The 23,663-nt window shown below is 36.8% G+C and overlaps 1 protein-coding gene across 7 annotated transcripts in view; it reads left to right on the forward strand.

Annotated features, from left to right (window-relative positions):
- Positions 1-23,663, forward strand: part of Myo9a (myosin IXA) — a 188,361-nt gene that overhangs the window by 104,257 nt on the left and 60,441 nt on the right. For all 7 annotated transcript variants that reach the window (XM_028774384.1, XM_028774386.1, XM_028774390.1 and 4 more), the window contains 9 exons: positions 2,787-2,933; positions 4,885-4,924; positions 8,975-9,097; positions 10,290-10,370; positions 12,688-12,798; positions 14,116-14,238; positions 16,419-16,568; positions 19,415-19,734; positions 20,568-22,157. In XM_028774384.1, the coding sequence (XP_028630217.1) occupies positions 2,787-2,933; positions 4,885-4,924; positions 8,975-9,097; positions 10,290-10,370; positions 12,688-12,798; positions 14,116-14,238; positions 16,419-16,568; positions 19,415-19,734; positions 20,568-22,157 (2,685 nt within the window). The remainder of the gene's footprint in view (positions 1-2,786; positions 2,934-4,884; positions 4,925-8,974; positions 9,098-10,289; positions 10,371-12,687; positions 12,799-14,115; positions 14,239-16,418; positions 16,569-19,414; positions 19,735-20,567; positions 22,158-23,663) is intronic.

Genomic DNA, 23,663 nt, shown 5'->3' on the forward strand with positions numbered 1-23,663 from the left:
TCATCACTTTATGCTGTTGATCAAATTTTTATTTTTCTTGTCATTTTCTTTTATTTTGTATGAGACAGGATGTGGTTTAGAGTGTCCTTGAATTCAGGCAATACTCCTGCCTAAGCTTCTCAAATGCTAGGATGTATAGAAGCATACAATTACATCTGGCTTTTGATGAAAAGTTTTATGGTTAAATTTTTACACATTTCTTTTTTTTTTTTTAATTACTAGAAATATATTGTTCCACATGCTTTTGGCCATGTGCTTTTTTGGTTTTTGGAGACAGGGTTTATTTGTATGGCTGTCCTGGAACTCACTCAGTAGACCAGGTGACCTTGTGCTTTATTGTTTGTTCCTGCTTAAGCTGCACTTTTCTGGTTCCTGAGCCTTTTCTGTGGTAATTCCACTCTTCTATGTGCTGGTGTAAAACAGTCTTTACTAAAGCATTTGGGGTCCTTCGATGTCCTCTTTGATTTGATTTTCTGTCTCTTTTTGGTTTTCTTTATCTCTCTCATTTCTTCACCTCTAATGCTGCTGGTACTCGTTTAAAAAGATCTTGGAGTGATCTGTAGTTGTTTCTCAGACAATATACATTTGCTGTATCATCAAGCCATGCCAGCTTTAACCTCAAATGAGAGTTGGGAATTGTTATCACCACTCCTTCCATCATCACTTGAGTTCAAGCTGTCAATCTATTTTGCATGGATTATTCTAACTTAACCAAGTTTTGTCCTCAGCCTTCAAAGCTTTATTTTCTACAGTAGTCAGATGATTGTTTTATAACATGAATCATGTTAATGTTTTACTTAAAATTCTCATGTTTTTCTCTCATCCATTCCGGTAAAAGCCAAAATCCTTAGGCTACCTAAAAATGCACATTGTATCATGGCCTCTTTCTCAGTGTATCTCAGACTTAAGAGCAGCATGCCCATCGTAGGAATTTTGTGTTTGTTCTCTCTTAACAAGATAACTGCTTCATTTTCTTTATTTCTTTCTAATTTCTGTTTAATTAATTTAAAATATTTTTGTAACACTCTTTTTATATAATACTAAGGCTGTCTTGAGGTCCTCAATGTAACCATGCCTGACCCATAATTGATGAACCTCCTGCCTCTCTTTCCAAGTTTTGGGATTACAGGCCTATATCACTACACTTGACATCTTTATTTAAGCTGAACCTTTTCTATGAGACCTTCCCTAACTACTGCATTTTAAAAGCTTATTGTATTTTATTTTGTTTAGTTTTTATCCTTCATCTGGTTACTTGACCCAGAACATGGTTTCCTATATACTTATTAGTGTCTTTATACTTATAAATCTTGTGATAGTGAGGATTTTAGTTTGGTTTTTTAACACTGTATATGCAGTGATAGAAGAATAATTGACATGTATTTTAGACTAATGAGTGAATATCTTCTACATGTTCATATGTTACTAGTGTACTTAGTTTACGAGAGTTTCAAGTCTTCCTCCTAAGTATTTATAGGTTCAAGAGTTTCAAGCTTTCCTTCTCAGTATTTATAGGATTCTTTCCTTTTTCTTAAGAATATTACTTGTAGACCCCTTTCCCCTTATACGTAGAGAGTTTTCTTCCTAGGTGTTTTTGTTGTTTGTTTGTTTTTGTTCAGGGTTTCTGTAGCTTTGGGTGTACTAGAACTCACTGTGTAGAATAGGCTGGCCCCAAGCTCCCAGAGATCCCTCTCCCACTTCCTCCAGAGGGCTGGAACCACCATGCCTGGCCTCCGTCAAGTTTTTTTTTTTTAATTGATTGCTTTGGCTTCTTTTTCATGCTAGATGTTTTCCTTGGATGTCTAGTGAGTATTAGTCAACTATTCATGTTTAAGATTGATGAGAAGTGTCAGTCTGGGTATGGAAGGGTCATCTCCTGAAATTTCAGTGTGTTTTCCTCTTGCTTGGCTAAATTATCCCCCACAATGTATGCCAACTAATTACTCCTCCCCCTCAGGTATTCTCATTCTTGGAGAAGTTTGATAAAAGACTGAGTACCTCTATTTTCAGTTTTGTAATATTACTGTCCTCCTCACCTGTGCATACTTTTGTTTAGATTACAGACTTTGTCTTCCACCCTTTGTCCACAGAAAGAAAGAACAAAGTCTGGGAAATTAATATGTTACCCATATTGCAAAGATTGTTCTCAGTTTTATTTTTTGGTTCTTAAGTGTTAATTCCTTTGAAATATTAGTTGTATTTTGTAATGGCTTCTATAGAGATTTAAATATATTATCTTTACCTGGAAAGCCCTTCATTAAATGATATGCTATAATTAGTGGTAATTTGTTCATTCCTCTGACTCTAGTGCTGTTAGTAATAGCACTCTGTCTGTAGCAACAGCTTAATATATTTGGTTGATGTATCAGGAGCATGTGTGTTTATGAATAAGATGTTTCAGATAGAAACAGATATTCCATAGATTCATGTGTTCTATTAGTATTCTAAATCCCAGTGGGAGCCTTTGAAAGTTCTAGGAAAGAAGAAAGACATCTTAGAGTCTATTATGTATTAAAACGTACAACTTACATATAACACTATGTTAATGATGTCACCTATATGATGTATTCATTTACCTATACATTTGTATATGAATGTGCCTGAATATACTAGAACTTTTTTTCTGAGTGACAGAGAGGTTCCACTTGATTGGTAGCTATTGTAATAAAACCATTTTATGCTGCTTAGCATCTTTTAATGTTCCATTTCTATAATGTACTGTATTTTATATTAATAGAATAATACAGAGATAATTAACGTAAGCAAATTATATTAATTTTTTTCAGTGATACATTTGATATTGCCTGGAATGTCAGATCTGGCATTCGACAAAGTAGACTACCAACTAGCAATACTTCCTTGTTTGATAAAGATGGGATATTTGCTAATTCAGCAAGCAGCAAACTCCTGGAAAGAGCTCATGGAATTCTCACGTCAGTATTGGTTATTAATAGACTTTTTACAAGTAGTATTTTACTAAATTTTCTTACTGAACAAATAATGAGAGATGAAGTATTATTGTCATGGATATACTTTTGATTGAAAAAGAGTAAAATGTACTTAGTTTTTAAAACTATGAGTCTAATGCATTATATATATCATTACTTTGGTTTCTGTTTCCGTTTCCCTATTCACTATTAAAACTCAGAAAGGGTTAAATGTGTTAATTTCAGAGAACGATTATTATTATTTTCTTCTAGAGAAACACAAAACTTAGCTTTTTAAGGATTTCCTGTTATTTTTACAATTATGATTATTTAGATCTAGCACTTGGAAAGGAAAGTCTGATGCCTGTGGTGACTACTTATCTTCCACTCCCTGATGAAGGAAGTAGTTTGGACCTGGAGACGACTAGACATGATGCTCCATTAAACTCCGATAGATTTTAGTTGATAGTGTTAATGGATTGTAGGCATTTTCCAGGCATCTATTGTTAATGTGTCATAAAGTAGATCTGTACCTGAATTGGTGTCCTGAATCTCTATGGAAGTAATTGCTTATTACTAATTTACTTATGTCTTATGTTTACTTATGTTCTACTCTGGAAACGTGTCCTAACTCAATTAATTCTCTCAACAATGCTAAGAAACATGTGGCCTCACTTTCCTCACTTTAGAGTCTATCATAGTAAAACCAGGGGTTAGAGAAGTTCTACTTTGGTAGGTGGGAAACTGTTCATGACAGACTTTTATAACCTCTCAACCAGTGTTCTAACCATTGAGCTGTATTTGCACTTTTTCTTTTCTTTTTTATTATTTATTTATTTATTTTTTGTTTACACTCCAGATTTTATTCCCCCTCCCGCCCCTGTCCATCCTCTGACTGTTCCACATCCCATACCTCCTCCCCCACCCTCTGTCTCCATGAGGATGTCCTCACCCCTTACCCCTCACCCCATCTGACCTCTAAACTCCCTGGGCCTCCAGTCTCTTGAGGGTTAGGTGCATCATCTTTGATTTGAACACAAACCCAGTAGTCCTCTGCTATATATGTGTTGGGAGCCTCATATCAGCTGCCTTTTTGGTGGTCCAGTGTTTGAGATATCGGGGAGGGGGGGGGAGTCCAGGTTAATTGAGACTGCTGGTCCTCCTGTGAGGTTGGCCTTCTCCTCAGCTTCTTTCAGCCTTTCTCTAATTTATCCATAGGGGTCAGCAGCTTCTGTCCATTGGTGGGGTGCAAATATCTGCATCTGACTCTTTCAGGTGCTTGTTGAGTCTTCCAGAGTGCCATCATGATAGGTCCCTTTTTGTGAGCACTCCATAGCCTTAGTAATAGTGTCAGGCCTTGGAACTTCCCATTGAGCTGGATTCCACTTTGGGTCTGTCTCTGGACCTTCTTTTCCTCAAGCTCCTCTCCATTTCCATCCCTGCAGTTCTTTTTCAGACAGAAAAAGAGTTGTATTTGCTGTTTTTCTGAACCCTTAATAAAAGTTCACTTCTATGAGTAGGAAAAATGAATAGAAAAAGATTAATTTCTAAAATTAAAGATGTTTTGTTGAAATGTATATTTTTAACTATTTATGAAATTTAGGCATATCTTAAAACTCTTAAAATGGTAAAATAAATCTTGGTAGATGTTGGAAAGTAGAACCCCAACTACATATAAGATACTGAAATTTAGGGTTCAAAAGTACAGCCCCACATCACTAATCTTCAGGGTCAACTGTGCTTATTCCCAAGGTACTATGCTGGTCCTCCCTTCATGTCTTGTCTGCTCTTACTTTTTTCTCAGTGATACCTGCTTAGTTGAGTCAGATAAGGTTTTGAACAGAGGGCCACATTCTCCAAAGGAGGAGTTTAGTTGCCCTGAGAAGGCTCTTTTATCACTCATTTATACTGTAGGTTTTTTATTTTTCTTCTTCTAATGGATGTCTTGTCTTTATAGGAGAAACAGAAATTTCAGGTCAAAACCTGTTCTTCCAAAGGTGAGTATTGTGGAAGAAACTTTATTATTTCCTTATTGAGTAATTATTTCTTATTATTTGTGCCACCAATGTTTATAAATCAAGTATATGAAAAACCTTATTTATTTCCAAAATAGAGACTATATGTACTTAGTTGAATCCATTATGAAAATAACTAAGTCTGTTAGGAAATGGACAAGCCTAATATTTGAGGTAGATAATTACTTGTGACAAACACCATTCTCTAGTTTCTATAGAAGCTCTGAATATGCAAGTTTTGTTTTATATATAATTAATACTTTTCATTTTTCTTGAGCCAGCTTAAAGTGAAAATCTGAATTCTGAAAACATTTCTAGTTAGTCATTATGTAGGTCTCATTTATTACAGATATTGCACAGCATTTATATAAAGAATTAAATAGTCTGTTGTAAATACTTAGGTCTGCTGTTGTAGTATAAACACAATTTAGATAATATGAAACTGAACAAATATGTCCACATGCTGATAAAACTTCATTTATGAACACTGACTTTGAACTTCATATAAATTTTTGTATTAAAAACAATGACGGGGTGAGGTGCTAGGTTGGTCTAAGATCTAGTCTACATTGTAGATGCAGTAAACTCCTGGGAGCCTTTCCCATATTTGTTCTGGAGACAAGATCAGGTCTTGAATGTCTCTGGAACAAGTTCATATGTACATTGGATCTCACATTTATACTGTGCTCACTCAGAGGAAGGACTTCTCAGTTCTCTACTTCTGGGAGTTGATGGATTCCAAATTCCTGAATGTCTCTAGACCAGTGGTTCTCAACCTGAGGGGTGGGTCACATATCAGGTATCCTATGTATCAGATATTTATATTACTCTTCATTACAGTAAAATTATAGTTATGAAGTAGTAACAAAAATAATTTTATGGGTGAGGTCACCAGAACATGAGGAACTGAATTTAAGAGTCATAGCATTAGGAAGGTTGAGAACCATTGCTCTAGACCATGGGGAGGGGCTTTAAGCAGGTATTCCAGGGATCCACTTTTTATTGCATTTACTTTCCAAAATAAGAGATATAGTATAAGCAGAACTTTAGGAATTCAGTAGAGGGCTTCATTAACAGACTACATCAAGGGGAAGAAATGGTGAAGACTGAAAATGGCCTGAGGGACTTAAGGAATACCATCAAATGAAAGAATCTGCATATTATTGATGTATCTGAAGACAGAAAGAAAGGGACAGAAAACATTTCAAAGAAATAATATCAGGAAGGTTCCCAAGTTTAGAGAAGTAAATAACAATCCAGAGCCAAGGCATTAAATAATATAAATCTAGAGAGACCTATACAAGACATATAATCAAAATAGACATATAAATAGACATATAATCAAAATATCAAGATGTATAATCAGAATAGTAAGATAAAAATTTAAAAGATGTAACTTGTTGTATATATGTACCATAATCCCCCTATTTAGCAATCTTGCCTTTCAAAATGGAGACAGTTTGTTTCAGACAAAAGCTGAGAGAGATTAGAACATGATACATGTGCCTTGTTAAAAATACTGTAAGCAGTTCTTCAAGCTGCATACAAATGGTGTTATATAGTAACATGTAAACATAAAATATAAAACTGAATGGTGGGGATCAAAAACCATTTTGTCCCTACGTGATAACACACTCAAGGCTATGAATTTTGTAGGTAGGCAGTTCTTACCAAATGGGGAAAAGATAGGGTTATGACACATGTCTTAGTTAGGGTTTTACTGCTGTGAATAGATACCTTTGACATTCTTTTTTTTTTAAATTTTTATTTCTTATTGGACATTTTATTTATTTACATTTCAGATCTCCCCCTCCCTAGAAACCCCCATCCCATCCCCACTCCTCCTTTTTGCTTTTATACCTCTTTAATTACATGCAAGTGTTAAGGTCAATTCTAGGTTGAGGAACTAGCAATACAATAGATGCAAATAGTCAAGGAACAAGCGAGACAATAAACACAGCTATCAAAGAACAAGCAAGGCAATAAATTTCTGTGAACACTCCTATATATAATCACTGTTTCTAAGGGCTTATCAGGATGACCAAAATATCTGAGCTTACTTCCCTGTCCTAGCCCAAAGTCATTTTCATGTCCTGAAGCCTACTTCCTTGTTCTAGCCTAAGATTTAGATTACTGCCTGAAATTACTTCTTTGTTCTGGCCAAATGTCAGATTCCTTCTTGAAACCCACTTCCTGTCCTTGGCCAGTGTTATATTCCTGCCAAGCAGCCCATTTCCTTGTCCTTGGCCCATGTCAGATTCTTGCCAAGCAGCCTCAAAAGCTCTCTACCTCTCCCCCTTTTTTATTTCATAAACAAGACTGAGCCCATCTTAGGTTATTCTAACAAGAATACCTTCCTTACCCGTTGTGGAATATGCATTATCAAAAGCAGTGCACTTCTGTCTTAGGTTGGTAAGTGTCTGTGCAGAATCTTACCCGTCCTTGGCTTGCCAGCCTCTTAATTTAATAACTCTGTCTGGTGGTCTATCCAAAGCCACTCCTATAAGGACAAGATTTAATTGGGGCTGCCTTACAGGTTCAGAGATTCAGTCCATTATCATCAAGTTGGGAGCATGGCAGGATCCAGGCAGGCATGGTGCTAGAGGAGCTGAGAGTTTTACATCTTCATTTGAAGGCAGCTAGGAGAAGACTGGCTTACAGGCAGCTAGGATGAGGGTCTTAAGCCCACACCCAGAATGACACACCTACTCCAACAAGGCCACACCTCCTAATAGTGCCACTTCCTGGGCCAAGCATATACAAACCATCACAACACAGATGCCTTCTTATGTCACTTCTAATAAGATAATACCAAAAGCCTGGGCAAGAGAAATTAGGCTATGAAAAGAAAGAAAAGTTTCTTCTTTATCAAAAGAAAGAAAAGTCACCCAACTTGTAAAGGAAGCAGTGAAATAGTCTCTCTTAGCTTGTGACTTGTTATTAGAGCAATCTCTAAAGATCTTCTAAATAAGTGTTAGAAATAATGGATGAATTCAGTAAAGTTTGAGAACACAAGTGCAATATGAAAAGTCATGCTTTAATAGACTAACTCTAGTATCTGAGAAAATTCTAAACACAATTATGTCTATAATAGCACCATAAAATAGAATAATTAATAGTAAAATTAATCATGGAAGTGAAATATCTGTTTATAGAAAATTGTAAAATATTGATGAGAAAAATTGACAACAACACAATGAATGGAGAGTGAGTGAGCTTTCCAATTTATGGCTTATAAAAAGTATGAAGATAATCTCTAGCACCTATTGTGACTGATAGATTTATATATGGGATGCAGTCCCTATAATACTCATGTCACTTTACACAGGAGTGGAAAAATAGTCTTAACATAAATACACAAAGTTCCTCAATAGTTAAAGCAATGTTGAATAAAAAGAATGAAGCTTGAGATGTCATGGTATCCGTGTTAGTAATCAAATGAATCAAAAAGCAGTAGTAATCAAAATTGCATTAAATACCATTTTAAAACAATGATGGGCTTGAAAAGTGAGTCAGTGAGCAAAAGTACTTGTTGCATAAGCCCGAAGCCCTGAGTTTAAATCCCAAGAACCCACATATGATTGGGTATAGTAAGTAGCATGCATCTATATTTCTAATGCTTGTACAGCAAGATGAGAAGTAGAGACAGAGGAATCCCCAGAAGCTCATGGTCTGTCTGGCATATGTAGTAGCAAAATAAGGAACTGTTTTAGTCAAGGTGAAAGTTGAAGGGTATTCCAGAACCCAGATCTAGCAAGTAAACACCTTTTCTAAAAGGGCTTTGTCTTTTATTCTTTATGTAATGGTGTCTCATCCCATTGATGAGAGGTGGGCTTCACACATGATTGATTAATCAACACAGAGGAAAAGGGGGAGAGCCCTTATCAGGCTAAGCACTTTTGATGGAAAAACATTTCTCACAATTGGAAATAATGAAAACTGTCTGATGATATTTTTTTATATATCACACACACACACACACACACACACACACACACACACACACACATAATGTTTTTCCTTTGTCTTTAGCACTTGCTGGAGGTAAATTCTTTGAAGCATCTGACAAGATTGACCCTTCAAGATCGAATTACCAAATCTCTTCTTCATTTACACAAGAAGAAGAAACCTCCCAGTATCAGCGCCCAGTTTCAGGTTATTACCTATTCTACTCATGCCAAATCAAATATTTCTTTTCTTCCAGATTGTTGTTGAAATGTCAAAGTGAATTTCAAGATCGTTGTGGTATGATTGATATGCCTAAGAAGCTGTAATATTGAGTGCTCTTATGAGAAAGGAAGTTAGGTTGTATTTCCAAGAATCAAAGGTTTTTCTTTAATAAAATAGAAAGTAGAGAATACATTAAACCCAAAGCAAGTAGATAGAAGGAAAATAAATAAAAAGAATTCTGTAAAGCTATATACAGAAGAGGGCTGGAGAGATGGCTTAGCAATTTAGAGTGTACATGTGCTTGCAGAGGATTTGAGTTGAGTTCCTAGCACCAACATAAGGTGACTCACAACCTTAGTTCACCTCCTGGGTATCAGGTGTTTTGGGCCTTTGTGGGCAGTGGCACCATAGTACCTAGACACACACAGACGTATATATAACTAAAAATACAATAAATCTTTATAAGAAAAAAATTTAAAAAGAAAACAAAACATAAAGACTGTTGGAATAAGAAAAGAAAAGCTCTGGTTCTTTAGCAAAAACTAATATGCCGCTAGCCAGAATAACTGGGATGTATATACAAAACCAGCTATGGAAGAGAGAGCACCACAACATCCTTTATTAAAATTAAATTAAGGTAGTGTTTTTTTCTGGATGACTTTAAAAGCTGGTCAGAATGGAAGAGTATCAGGGTAGAGCATGATCTCATATGCTGTAATACCAGCACTCTGAAGGCTGATATAGGGACATCAAAAGTTAAGGTCAGCCTGAGCTACATAGCTTGTTATAGGTAGGTCAACCTTGAACAAATATAAAGATCCTACCTCAGAACGGAGATAGGAGTGGGTAACAAAATTACCCCAAATGTACATTTTAACAGAGTTACTTACTGAATGTGTAAAGCAGTGAAAAAGTATTTTCTCTTTAGAGTGCTCTAAAATGCATCTTCAATAATGACCGTTGCCAGAGTATCTATTTAAGATTAAGATTAAACTGTATTCCTTCTCCTTAGCAATTCTTGATTCAACCAGGGTGGGAATGGACACAATTTCCTTTTCAGAAACAAATTCTTTTACATATGTATAGAAATTTTTTGAATATTTTGCCACACAGTTGCTGTCACTTGTTGTCAACTCATGAGTAAAGGGGCATTCTAATGACACTACTTTTGTTGCAGGCCTCCTTAAGCAAGCTGATGGAGACACTTGGTCAAGCAGAACCATATTTTGTAAAATGCATTCGTTCAAATGCTGAAAAGGTAAAAATGTATTGTATACATGACAGCACATTGTTCAGGTTACTTCGTAATGAAGTCTGAATTGCCTAAAAGGGAATAGAGAGGAACTGTGTGTACTGTTTGTACAGAAAATAACACTCCATAAATACTATCTGTAGCTAGTCTTTTTATTTCCACACTTGCACATCTGTAAGTTATTTGTGGATTTGACTCAGTATGTACTAAAATCTGAGAGGCAAGTATTATTACCCCTTGAAATTCCATGAGAAAAAGATGATTTTTTCCTATGAAAATTTTATATATTCTTAAAGGCCAATTAATCTCCTTTGTTGGATACAGTCTATGTCTCTTGCTTAGAAAATTTTACCCATACCTTTTCTATTGCAGTACCTTTAATTAGCACTTGTCAAAATACATGTCAATATGTTTGTCCTTTTTATGTTCATTAAAGAAAAAAATAGTTTGTATCTAAAAAGCTCAAATACAGTAGACATTAAGTTCATCTGTCTTGATTCTTTATTTGCATACAGGTGTACACACTGCCACAGTGTATGTGAGGAGGTCAGAGGACAGCTTGTAGGAATTATCAGCTATATTTTACTTCATTTTTAGTAATCAGTCTGCATTTCTGCTGTTTAAAAGCTTTGTATTGGGGCTGGTAAGACAGCTCAGCAAGTAAAGGCTCTTGAGTGAAGCTTTACAACCTTTTTGTCCTCAGAGCCTATATGGTAGAAGGAGACTGATTCTCATAAATTGTCCTCTGACTTCCCCACTTGTGCTATGGTATATGTATACCTGCACATACACATATACAGACACACACACACACACACACACACACACACACACACACACACAGAGAGAGACACACTCGCACACACTGCAGTTGAGTTGCTTCGTTATTTCATGGCTTAAGTATTTCATCTGTGTAACGATCTACTGTAGTTATAATACTAAATTCATAGTCCTTTTTGAGTATTAATAGCTTACAGCTATGAAATACTTTGTTCCTGCTTGTATTGAATAGAAGTTTAAGTTTTAATTATTGAGACCTCGCTGTTCAAAAGTTGAGTTAATAAACTGTATCAGGTCTCAGGATAAGTTATGAATGTATTTAGATATATAACATACACACACATACACATTTGCTGTTTTTAACAAAACTTCAATCATTCAATTTTACCAATCAAGACTTGGAACCCAGATGCTGGGGTGAAAGCCTGCTCAGAAGGCTGACTGTCTTTCTCAGCCAACATCCCAGAAGGAAAAGGAAGTTCTCCTTCTCCACAATGTCTCAAAAACCCTCAAACTGAGTGTCCCTCCCTTTTACTTCCTGTGCACCTCTCTAGCCATCCTCCTGATTTCGCTCTTACTCTGTTTTTTCCTATTTCACTCCCTGCCAATTGGCTGTATGCTTTACCTCTTGACCTAAGGTTGACTTTATTTAATCTTGATTACAATAAACAGAAAGCTCTTGGATTAAAGGTTTCTAACAACTAGAAACAGGTTTTTCCAGTTTTTAAAAAAATACAGTTTTGAGTTTTCCAGTGTGATTAAATATCCTGCCACAAATGTTATCTCTCATTGTTATTTAACATCAATTATTCACTTGATTTTTTCCCTTGATTGCTTATATGTCCCATTTGGGATCAGTTTAGAGGATTACTAAAAATAAATAATATTATGAGACTGACCTGGAAATAATCTCAGAAGCTACAAATATCTCTCTTTAGAAGCTTAGAAGTGTAGTTTCTGAGATACCTAGGTGTGGTGAGCCCCTTTCTGTGAGTGCCTATGTAATAAAGGAGTTTAACGTTCCCAGGACTACAAGGATTTTTTTCTCCTCTTTTTCTGTGTTTGATGCCAATGTCGTAAGCAAAAGTATTACAGAAATAAACAGTTTTTGCCTTTTATTAGGAGAAGCTTGTCAGTTCTAAGCCAAAGTAACAGATGGAGTAGTAAGTTATATTCTTGGTGACCATACCAGATAAACATCTTGACGAAACACAAAATTCTAAACAACCCTTTGTTAAGTGTATCAGTACCATTAGTTTGTAGTGACTAAGCTCTGAGGCCTTTGGACATTTACATTTCTACTGCGTATTGTTGATCCTTTGCCTTTATGACTAGAGGAGCCTAGAAAGTTGATTTCTCTCTCATTACTCTAGAGTAGGCAGTCGTCTTCTCCTAAGTTACCAGTTAGGAGGAGAGTTTGTCAATTCTTCAACTGCATCTTAATCCCTTAGTCAGTCCCTAGCTACTTAAAGTTCAGCGTTACTTTTAAGACAAATCTGAATTTGTAGATATGCTAATTGTTTTCTTTGTTTGTCTGTTTTAGCTGCCCTTAAGATTCAGTGATGCCTTGGTACTAAGACAACTTCGGTACACTGGGATGCTGGAAACAGTTAGAATTCGCCAATCTGGATATAGCTCCAAATATTCTTTCCAGGTTATATATATGCTTCTATAATATATATATATATATAAAAATTCATACTCACATCACATAAGTTGTTTTTACATATCTTGCTTTATATATATATCTTTGGGATTCATCTTCTTTTAATTTTTTAATTTTTATACAAAGTTGTAAAAGCTTTAAGAGACTCTTTTGGAAGGACAGCAGTTCTGTTGAGCATATGTCCTGACAGAATATAGTACTTGGCTATTCTCATTTGATCCGAATGTTTGCCAATATTAAGATTAACCATAATTTAGCAGTTTTCACACCGATTTTTTTCCAATAATTGAAATAATTCAATGAGAATTATCTAGTCAAATAAAAGGTTTCATTTGGTTTTTCCTCAAGTGTTCCTAGTAAGATTTCTTATCTATGAAGTGGTAGAATGTTATTCAGCAATCTGTTCTGTGTGTAAAAATTATATTGGAACCTTTTAGGAACTGAGCAGTTTTTGCTGTTATGGAAAGAGAAAACTTGATTCTCAGTTGTATGTTCCAGTAGCTGCTGTATTTCCTATCATACTCTTACTAAGATTTCAGTTTCTTGCTAGATGACTTTTTTTGGTCCTTGGTATGGCTTTCTCAAAAGGAATAACTTACTTCTTTTTAAAATTCGGTTTCCATTTGGTAGCATACTGTTTCAAACTCGGTATCTTTTCCTTCTACTGGTTTTAAAACTATATTTTTAAAAGATGTTTTCAGTTTTAGTTTATGTTTATGGGTGTTTTGCCTGCATGCATAGCTATGCACCATGTGAGTATAGTTTCTTTGAAGGGCAGAAGTAGGTGTCACATTCTCCCCAACGAGTTAGAGATTGTTGTTAGCAGGTGTGTTGACTTGGACTATAACCCAGACCTTGGAAGAGTTTCCAGTGCTCTTAATCACTGAGACATCTTTCCTGCCCTTCCTATTTATAATATTTTAAAGTAACACTGTGTCTTGTTCACCCTACTTTTTTATTAATAAGTTCTGTTCTATTAATAAGAATTGTTTGACAATTTCCTACATGTATATAATTAATTCTGGTTACTCCCATAACCACTCTCTTTTACCAGTTTTCTACCCCCTGCCAGTGTACCTTCTACTTTTAAAAGGATAAGAAAACAGGCTTTAGAATACATTTCCTCGTGTGGCTCACTGCTCTCTTACCGTATATTCTGATTCTTTTCCCTGATACCTCGCTTTAAATAAAGTTTTATTTTTACTAAAAGGCTGAGAAACCCATCAGTAAAAGGATAGTCTGTTTAGGGCATAGTACTCGTCTTGTTACTTTATGATCTGATACCATTTTCTTTTTACTTTTCAGGATTTTGTGAGCCACTTTCATGTACTGCTTCCTCAACATATTATCCCATCTAAATTTAATATTCAAGATTTCTTCAGAAAAATAAATATTAATCCTGATAATTATCAAGTTGGAAAAACCATGGTAAGTATATATGGCCTTAGTCAAAATTGAGAACATTTTATATTTTAATAATAATACTTGTCTTTGTCTATGACTTTCATGAAAAGATAATTTGCATCAGGTTATTACAAGGAAGTTGATTAAGTTAGATGGTTTTTTGTTTATATCTATCTACCTACCTACCTAACTTCCTCCCTCTGTCTGTCTGTCTGTCTTATCTATCTCTCTATCTCTCTATATCTCTCTCTCTACCTACCTACCTACCTACCTACCTACCTACCTACCTAACTTCCTCTGTCTGTCTGTCTGTCTATCATCTATCTATCTATCTATCTATCTATCTATCTATCTATCTATCTATCTGCCTATCTACCTATCTGTGTGTGTTGTGGGGGGCATGGCACGGGTGTAGAAGTCAGAGGAAAACATGTGGAATCAGTTCTCTTCCTTTACCATGGGCATCCCAGGGATGAGACTCAAGTTTTCGGTCTTAGTGGCAAGTGCCTTTACCTACTCTGCTATCTTGGCTGCCCACAAATTTGATTTATTATTATTGTTGTTGTTGTATTTGTGTATGGATAATGTGTGAATGCTAGCACATCCATGGAAGACAATTGGTCTTCTTTTATTTTAGGTTCATAACTGACCCCAGGACCTTTATTCTTTTTATTTTTTATTTTTTTTAATGCCTTAGCAATAAAGGTGCTTGCTGTCAAGGCTGATAACCCAGAACTCATATGATAGGTAGAATAGAACTGACTTCTATAGTTGTTACCTGACCTATATACAACCTGAAATCAGATGATATTAGTATTAATCATTAGAATTTCTAGCCAGTGTTCTGACTACAGCTTCGTCTGTAATTCAAACCATGTCTCAGATATTTTACTGTAATGACCGACTTAGCCTGTCCACAGTAACATTGTTATCCAGACTCTTCTACTGCCACTTTCAACTGTTTTCTGTATTACCTTTTATTTATATGTTTTCTTCCTCTTCCTCTTCCTCCCCTTCAAATTTTCAAGGAGAAAACCATGATCACCTTGGGCTTACCACTATGATTTAATCCTTTTATACATTTTTTTTTTAAATGATTCTTGTATTTTAGCCTGTTTCTCTATTCCTGGTTGCATTTTGTTTTTGCTCCTTAAGATCATTTTCTCTGTATTACTTTGACAATATTAAACTGCTGGGTTTTTTCTATTTTATTCATTCTATTTAACTTATTCTACTTATTTATTAAAATCATTTAAATATGATGCTTTCTTTATGTTGACCTCATGATCAATTATAATCCCAGTGGTATCCTCATTAAATTTATATATTTTCCTGACTGGTCCTCATTGTTAGGCCAATAGTACTGCATACCTGCAATCTAAACACTAGAAAGCAGTACCAGGAAAATCACTTATTCATGACAATTCTTAGCTGCATAGAAATTCAAGGCCAGCTTGGGCTACATCAGCATTTGCCACAAAACATATGAAAAAATAACCCCCACTTTATATTGTAGCTTCATAATATCTAACAGTACTTTGTGACAGTTATTGAGTGGTTTTAGTTTGTTTAACTTTTTATGTTGCTCAGGTAAGATCATCTATCTCAGTCCTTAGTAATTCGCTCTTTAGCTCCTGTTTTATGTAATACCTGCCTGCTCCTAAAGGTGAACTGTAGTTCTATTTCAAAGAGATATGTCTAATTTATACTTTGTATTTACCTGCTTTTGGCTCTGTGGAATAAGAAGCCTTTAATGCACACTAGACTTCAAGTAGATGGTCATTGTTGTTTCCTTCAGGTTAGACTCACTTTTTAAGATCTGTGGTTTTTCGTTTTCCCCTTAATCTAACATTTTCAAAGATTGTGACATACTATCCAGTGGTATCCTGACATACTATCCAGTGGTATCCTGATCTTTTACAGTACTATTTTTTTCCAGATGAAAGGCAGTGATGTAGCATAGTATTTGACAGTGGAAACTTGGTGCTTTTCTCACTTTGCTGTTTCCTCTCTCATGTACAAGTATCTTTTTCTCAGTTTGAGAATGTTTACTTTAGTCCAGGTGATTAACCATTTATCAGTACTTTGTTTCCATTTCTGTCATTATATGTGGTGTTCTCTGAAAGTTTACCACAGAAATAATAATGCATGAATGATTTTCATTTTCCCCCAGCTTTATTCCTTGTCTGTTTTCCTTCTCATAGGTTTTCCTAAAGGAGCATGAGCGACAGCACTTACAAGATCTGCTTCATCAGGAAGTGCTTCGCAGAATCGTCCTGTTGCAGCGCTGGTTTCGGGTCCTGCTCTCTAGGCAGCAGTTCCTTCATTTGAGACAGGCGTCTGTTATTATTCAGGTGGGATGAGAAAGGGATTCTCTGTATGAAAGTGATTTTGCTTCACCTTCATTCATTAACCAGAACCATTTTACTCTGAAACATTTAAATTATAATGAAACTTGAGTGATGAGAATGAATCATGCTTATTTCTTTTTTTTTTTCATTTTTATTTATTCTCTCATATATTACATCCGACAGCAGTTTCCCTTCCCTCCCTCACCTTCTCTTTCTCCGGGATCCACCTGCCCCCACCCTTAACCTCCCTTCAAATAAGAGTGGCCATCCAGGGCCATCAACCAAATATGGCATAACAAGCTATAAATAGGATCAGGTACATGTTCTCACATCACGGCTAGATGAGGCATCTCAGTAGGAGAAAGAGTCCAAAGGCAGACAGAAGAGTCAGAGACTGTCCCTGCTCCCATGGGAGTCTCACAAGAACACTCACTTTGCCATACAACCATAACCTATACCCAGAGCACTTGGGTCAAACCTATACAGGCTCCCTCATCTCTGTGAGCCCCCTTGAGCCCTGGTCAGGTGATTCTGTAGGCTGTGTTTTGTGGTGTTCTCGATCCCTCTGGCTCCTCCAATCCTTACACCCCATCCTTTATGGGGCTCCCCTAGGCTTCATCTAATGTCTGGCTGTGGGACTCCACATCTGTTCCCATCAGGCTCAGCACACCCTGCAAGCATGTTCAATTGTAGATTGGAGGGTTTGTGGCTAGCTTGGTGTCCCAATCCCTCACTTGAGACCTTGCTTAGTCATAAGGATGACTGGTTCAGGCTCTGTGTCCCCCATCACTAGGAGTCTTTGCTAGTGTCATCCTCATAGAGTCTGTGGAGTTTCCATTGAACTGGATTTTTACCTCACTCCTGAAATGGTCCCCATTTCTAGTCATCTCTCCCACTATTCTCCCCTCCTAACCCCCACCTAATCCCTCCTGTTCCCATCCTGACCCGCCCCCAGTCCACCCTTGAAATTTCTTTTCTCTAGCTCCTTCCCAGGTACATCCTTGGGTTCCTCCTTAACCCCTCCCTATTACTTATTCTCTCTGGGTCTGCAGATTGTAGAATGATTATCTTTTTCTTCACAGCTACTGTCTGCTTAGAAGTGTGTATATGCCATGTTTGTCTTCCTGCCACTGAATCACCTCAGGGCGATTTTTTTTTTCTAGTTCCGTCCAGCTGAGTGATGCTCCATTATGTAAATGTACCACATTTTTTCTACTCCAGTTGAGGCACATCTAGGTTGTTTCCAGTTTCTAGCTTTTATGAATTCAGCCTTTATGAACACACATGAGCAAGTGTGCTTGTGGTAGGATGGGGCACCTTTTGAATATATGCCCAAGAGTGGTATAGCTGGCTCTTGAGGTATATTGATTGCCAATTTTCTAAGGAAGGGCTATATTGATTTCTATAGTGGCTATATGAGTTTTTAGTCCACCAACAATGGAGGAGTGTTCTCCTTTCTCCACATCCTCACAAGCCTGAGCTTGTGTTTTTTATCTTAGCCATTCTGACAGGTGTAGTAAGATGGAATCTCAAAATAGTTTTGATTTGCATTTCCCTGATGGTTAAGGATGGTAGACATTTCTTTAAGTGTTTTTCAGCCATTTGAGATTACTCTGTTGAGAACTCTCTGTTTAGCTCTGTATCACATTTTTAAATTGGCTTATTTGCTTTGTTGATGTTTAATTTTTTGAGTTCTTTATGTATTTAGGATGTTAGCCCTATGTCAGGTGTGGGGTTGGTGAAGATCTCTTCCCATACTCTAGGCTGCTGTTTGTTTGCCTTAAAGAAGCTTTTCAGTTTCATGAGGTCCTGATTTATTAATTGTTGATTTTATTGCCTGTGCTACTTGATGTTTTGTTGAGAAAATTGTCTCCTGTGCTAGTGTGTTCAAAGCTATTCTCCACTGTCTCTTCTTATGTCTTAAATGCTTGTAACACCCAACAGATTACCTTGCATATTGCTACGCTCTTGGAGTTTAAAGCCAGCCTGCCAGCCTGTCTACATACATTCCTAGAATAGTCAGAGCTGCAATAGAGACACCCTGTCAAAAATAGAATTAAGTACAAAAAGAAAGAGCTAGAACTTATTAATTTATAGAGTATGAAAACCTCTAAAAATTTTAAATTGGATAATTATGTTCAACTAGGTTATTTGAAATAAGAATTTTAATAAGCAAAGAAGGCTTTTATTTGTTTTCTAAAGAGCCAAATTTTTATTTATTATCTTACATTTGAAGTGTTCTTGGATAAGTAGTCCAACCTGTAGGTTTTGTTTTGCTTTTGTTTTGCCATAATCCTCAGCCACTACTTTATGGAATTTTTCCCCTATTGAGTTTTTGCAGAGGCCTGTTCATTCTCTTAGTTTCTTGTCATCAACTTTAGTAGTTTCTTGTCATCAACTTTAGTAAGATTGATTTAGTGTATACCATAAAGGGCCACCATTAACTCGGCACATAGGCTCATTCAGTTGACTGCAATTCCACAAAGATGGACATTGTACTTGCTTAAGGCTTTGGCAATTCTGTGGATCCCATCTGTTAAGCCATTTCAGTCTTAGAAGAGGTGATCTTCAGCACCTCCTGTAGTAGTACTAGTACTGTTATACCTCCAGCAGCAGTGCCTTCTGTGGGCACAGCAGCAGGTTAGAGGTGAGAGCAAACCTGGATCAACCAAAGCATCAACACAACTCAGTGGCAGCATAGAAAGAGCTAATGTTGTTGTTATTTTTTAACCACCAACAAATTAGCTATATATACTTAAAAAGTGTAGGCATAGAAATTTAGCCTGTTTTACTTTTTCTATGAAATGAGTGGTAATGTGACAGCCATTTTCTCTTTTCTTTTCCCTTAGCGATTCTGGAGGAATTACCTAAATCAGAAGCAAGTGAGAAATGCAGCTGTGGAGAAAGATGCTTTCATAATGGCTAGTGCAGCTTCCCTTCTTCAAGCGTCCTGGCGTGCTCACTTAGAGAGGCAGCGGTACTTGGAGTTACGAGCTGCAGCTGTCATTATCCAGCAGAGATGGAGGGAACTCTATAGGTGTAGACACAGGGCTGCTACCTGTATACAGTCAAGATGGAGGGGCTATAGACAAAGGAAGACATACACAGAACAGAGGAATAAAATTATCCTGTTACAGTCAGTGTATAGAGGATTCAGAGCACGGCAAAGGTAATACTTTAATGAAGCAGTTGTTCCTTCTGTCTTCATAGTCCCTTTGTTTAAACCTCTACTTTAATACTTTTATTATAATATTTTTACCGCCGGGCAGTGGTGGCACACACCTTTAATCCCAGCACTTGGGAGGCAGAGGCAGGTGGATTTCTGAGTTTGAGGCCAGCCTAGTCTACAGAGTGAGTTCCAGGACAGCCAGGACTACATAGAGAAACCCTGTCTCGAAAAACCAAAAAAAAAAAAAAAAGATAATAATGTTTTTAACACTAGACTGTGATAAAACTCTACCAGTTCTAACCTGTATTGTCTGGGCTTTAGCAAAAGTTAAATAAATTAAACTGAATTGAATTAAATCAGGCTGGAAACCTCCATGACCTGTGGTCATAACTGCTAAGAATAAACTTGTACATTTGGTTTAATCTTATAAATTTGGAAATAGTCAACATTTTTTCACCGTAAGAAATTCATTGATCTCTATTGTACTATATTAAAATAATGATATTAACGAGTTTTTAAATACAGTTAACATTTTGTCTAGGCTATCCAGTTAGGAATTTTTCATGTAAAGAAGAGGATAATTTGAACAAGTACAATCACGTTAGTTTTAGAAACATATTCATGAGTACAGTAGTATATACTAGTCCTAGCTAAATAATGGGCAGAGGCAGGAAGATGACTTGAGTCTGAAGTTTAATGCCAACTTTGAACATAGTTAAGGATAGCAAGGCTCCACCTCCAAAAAGTATTTCTATTAAAAAAAATAGTAAATTTAATTGTCTTTGTTGGTAACCAAGAGTTATCTGTAACCCACTTTGTCTATTTCTATATAGATATAAAGCTTTAAAAGAGGAAAGGCCAACAGAAACAAAACTAGAGCATGGACTGGTACATATCAAGGCATGTGGACCTCTTGAAATCCAGGGTTCAGACCCTTCTGAGTGGGAGGATCGTTCCTTTGTCAACAGAGTGAAAGCCATAGAAGAAGGCAAATCTGTGATAGAGAGTAATCGAATCAGCCGTGAGAGTTCAGTGGACTTCTCAAAGGAGTCTCCAGACAAGCAGCAGGAGAGAGGCAGAAGCCAGAGTGGTGCAGACTTAGAGGGAGACGTGATTGTAAGACAGAGGCCCAAGTCCTTGGAGGATCTACATCAGAAAAAAGTAGGTCGGGCTAAAAGAGAAAGTCGGAGAATGAGAGAATTAGAACAAGCTATCTTTAGCTTAGAATTGCTGAAAGTCCGTTCTCTTGGTGGCATGTCGCCTTCAGAGGAACGCAGATGGTCTACAGAGCTGATGTCTGAAGGCCTTCAGTCTCCACAGGGCACACCGGACAGTGAGAGCTCTCAAGGGAGCTTAGAGCTTTTGACCTGCGATGAGAACCAAAAGAGCAAACCAGAGTCCCTCATTCTAGAGGAGGGAGAACTGAAAATCTCACCGCCCAATACACTTACCAGTCCAAAATCACAAGACCATGCCCTCGGTGCCTCAGATGAGACAAGCTCTGCATTAGCTGGAAAAGGAGCGTCCGAGCATTTGAAGAATGAGACTGCAAAGGGAAAGCTTGTCTATAGTTCTGAACCTATTACTTGTAAACCCCAGCTGAGGGACTCTTTTGTTTCAAGCAGTCTGCCTACGTTTTTTTATATTCCTTATCAAGAGCCTCTGAAAACAAGTTCCCAACTTGACACAAGTATCCAAAGAAACAAACTACCAGAAAGAGAAGCCACTTTGAAGACAGCTCTTACTCTGGATATTAACAGAGAAGGCAGGAAGTGTCAATTTTCAGGAGATCAGGTGACTCCTTTGTATACGGATTCTTCATGTACCGTGCTTAAGAAGTTAGAAAAGCTGAATATTGAAAAAGAGAAAAGGCAAAAGCAGTTACAGCAACAGAATGAAAAAGAAATGATGGAACAGATTCGTCAGCAGACAGATATTTTAGAGAAGGAACGCAAGGCCTTCAAGACAATTGAACAGTCACGAACTGAGGCTTCTGTCTTAGCACCATCCTTTTATCAGCCAAGACAGAGAGTAGAGAGGCCATGTTCTCTGCATATCCAGAATACTCCAGGTAAAGGAGAAGCTGGTGTACTAGCTTCCCCATCAGCAGTCACTAGAAGAGACGCAGCTCTTGCCACAAAAGACAGCCCCTCCATTCATGTACCCCCAAAAGACCGACCTGTCACCCTGTTCTTTGAAAGAAAAGGAAGCCCATGCCAATCTAGAGCTGTCAAGGAATCATCGAAGACAGAAAGAATGAGCGCCCAACGTGATGCTGCCTCTAAACTCTCCAGTAACCGCAGTACGGAAAGAGAACACTTGGAGTCAGCTCACTCTCCCAGCCACAGATCTGATGACCCTTCCAGAGAGGGAACTTCCAGAGCCATTTTCTTCACACCAAAAGACAATAGGACTGCTCCCCTGTAAGTGAAATTGGTATTTTATATGTTAAGTGAGGAGTTTGTTACAGTTGTTTATTGAAGTGCTTTGTGCTCCGCTCTGTGTACATGAATGCTGCTAATCTGATTTTTCTCCCTCTGTGTAAAGTGTAAATAATTACATCCTGGGAATCTTTGGATGTAGATAACACATTTTTTTTTTTTTGGTATTCTTCCTTATTAATTGAAAAATCATTTGTAAAGGACAATGTTGTGCTTATAAGTGTACCAGGCATTCAGCATGTTCTGGGCGATATAGAGCTATGAAATGCAGTGATCCAGAGTGGTTACTGTGAGAACTTAGCATGTTTTCTCACAGCTCTTGGCCTATTTATAGTCTTCATTAATGTCTTTGTTTTTTTGTGTGTGATAGTCACATACAAAGCTTAGTATCATAAATTTTAGTGTATGGAATAGTGGTAGTTGTTACTTTAATAGTGAAGTTGTTATACAACATGTCTAAACAGCTCTACTTTCTTTTCTCCTCAGTTGCTGGCAACTACCTTCTACTTTATGGTTTTGTTTCTGTATTTTTGAGATGGGGTCTTGCCATGTAGCCTTTGCTGGTCTGGAACTTTCTAGTAGTTCAGGCTAATCTTGAACTCATAGAGATCTGCCTGTCTCTGTCAACTAAAGGCATGTGCCACCATGCCCAAGTCTGTCTTATGTTTTCAAGAGTCGAGCTGCTTTATGCGTTTGTTGTAAGTGGGGAGTCTTTAGTTTTTATAATTAACCACAGTAGCATTTTAACTCATAGAGGTCAGGAGAAGCTGTTTTCTGGTTTAGGTTGTTTGTTTTAAATTCTGTGTTTGAGATCAAACCTGGGACATCCCGCATGTTTATCAAGCCACAGGCTTACCCAGCTGAGTCACCTCCCCATCCAAGATAACCTCTTAAAACTCCTAGACTTCAATTAACTTATCAACTAGTGTTGTATGTTATTGTCTATTTTGAACTAGTCTGATGCTAGTAGTTAAGTCATGACTCCTTAGGAGTTTGAAGTCTAAGGATTAATTTGAAAACTCATAATACTAAATTAAAGTAATTGGTGCCATGAAAATCTAGGTACTGTTCAATTTTCATCAGATTGTGACAGTCTGTTTCTTTATAGAAATTTAATGGTAAAACAGTCTTGGCACTGATATTTTTAGACAAAATTAAACTTTTACAACCCAATACTATAGTATCTGTATTGTTTGGAGCACACTTCATTTTGCTTAATAACAATTCTTATTCTGCCATTGTTAGTATTAGCCTCAAGTTTTAAAGGTAAGATAGTGGTTAGAAACTTAGAAGAGTTCAGAATGTTATTTTTTCTAACCAATAGGAACCATCGCAAGTAAAACAAGATCTTCATTATTATCATATATTTCACCATTACATGAAAAGCCTGTTTAAGACAAGAATCCTAAAGATGGAAGGGATTTAGAATTTTTTTTTTTTACTATTGAATTGGCTTTGGTTCTTTTTTAAAAAATTATTTTTCATTTT

This window comes from Grammomys surdaster, unplaced genomic scaffold, assembly GCF_004785775.1.
Source record: "Grammomys surdaster isolate TR1022 unplaced genomic scaffold, NIH_TR_1.0 241, whole genome shotgun sequence".
Classification (NCBI taxonomy): domain Eukaryota; kingdom Metazoa; phylum Chordata; class Mammalia; order Rodentia; family Muridae; genus Grammomys; species Grammomys surdaster.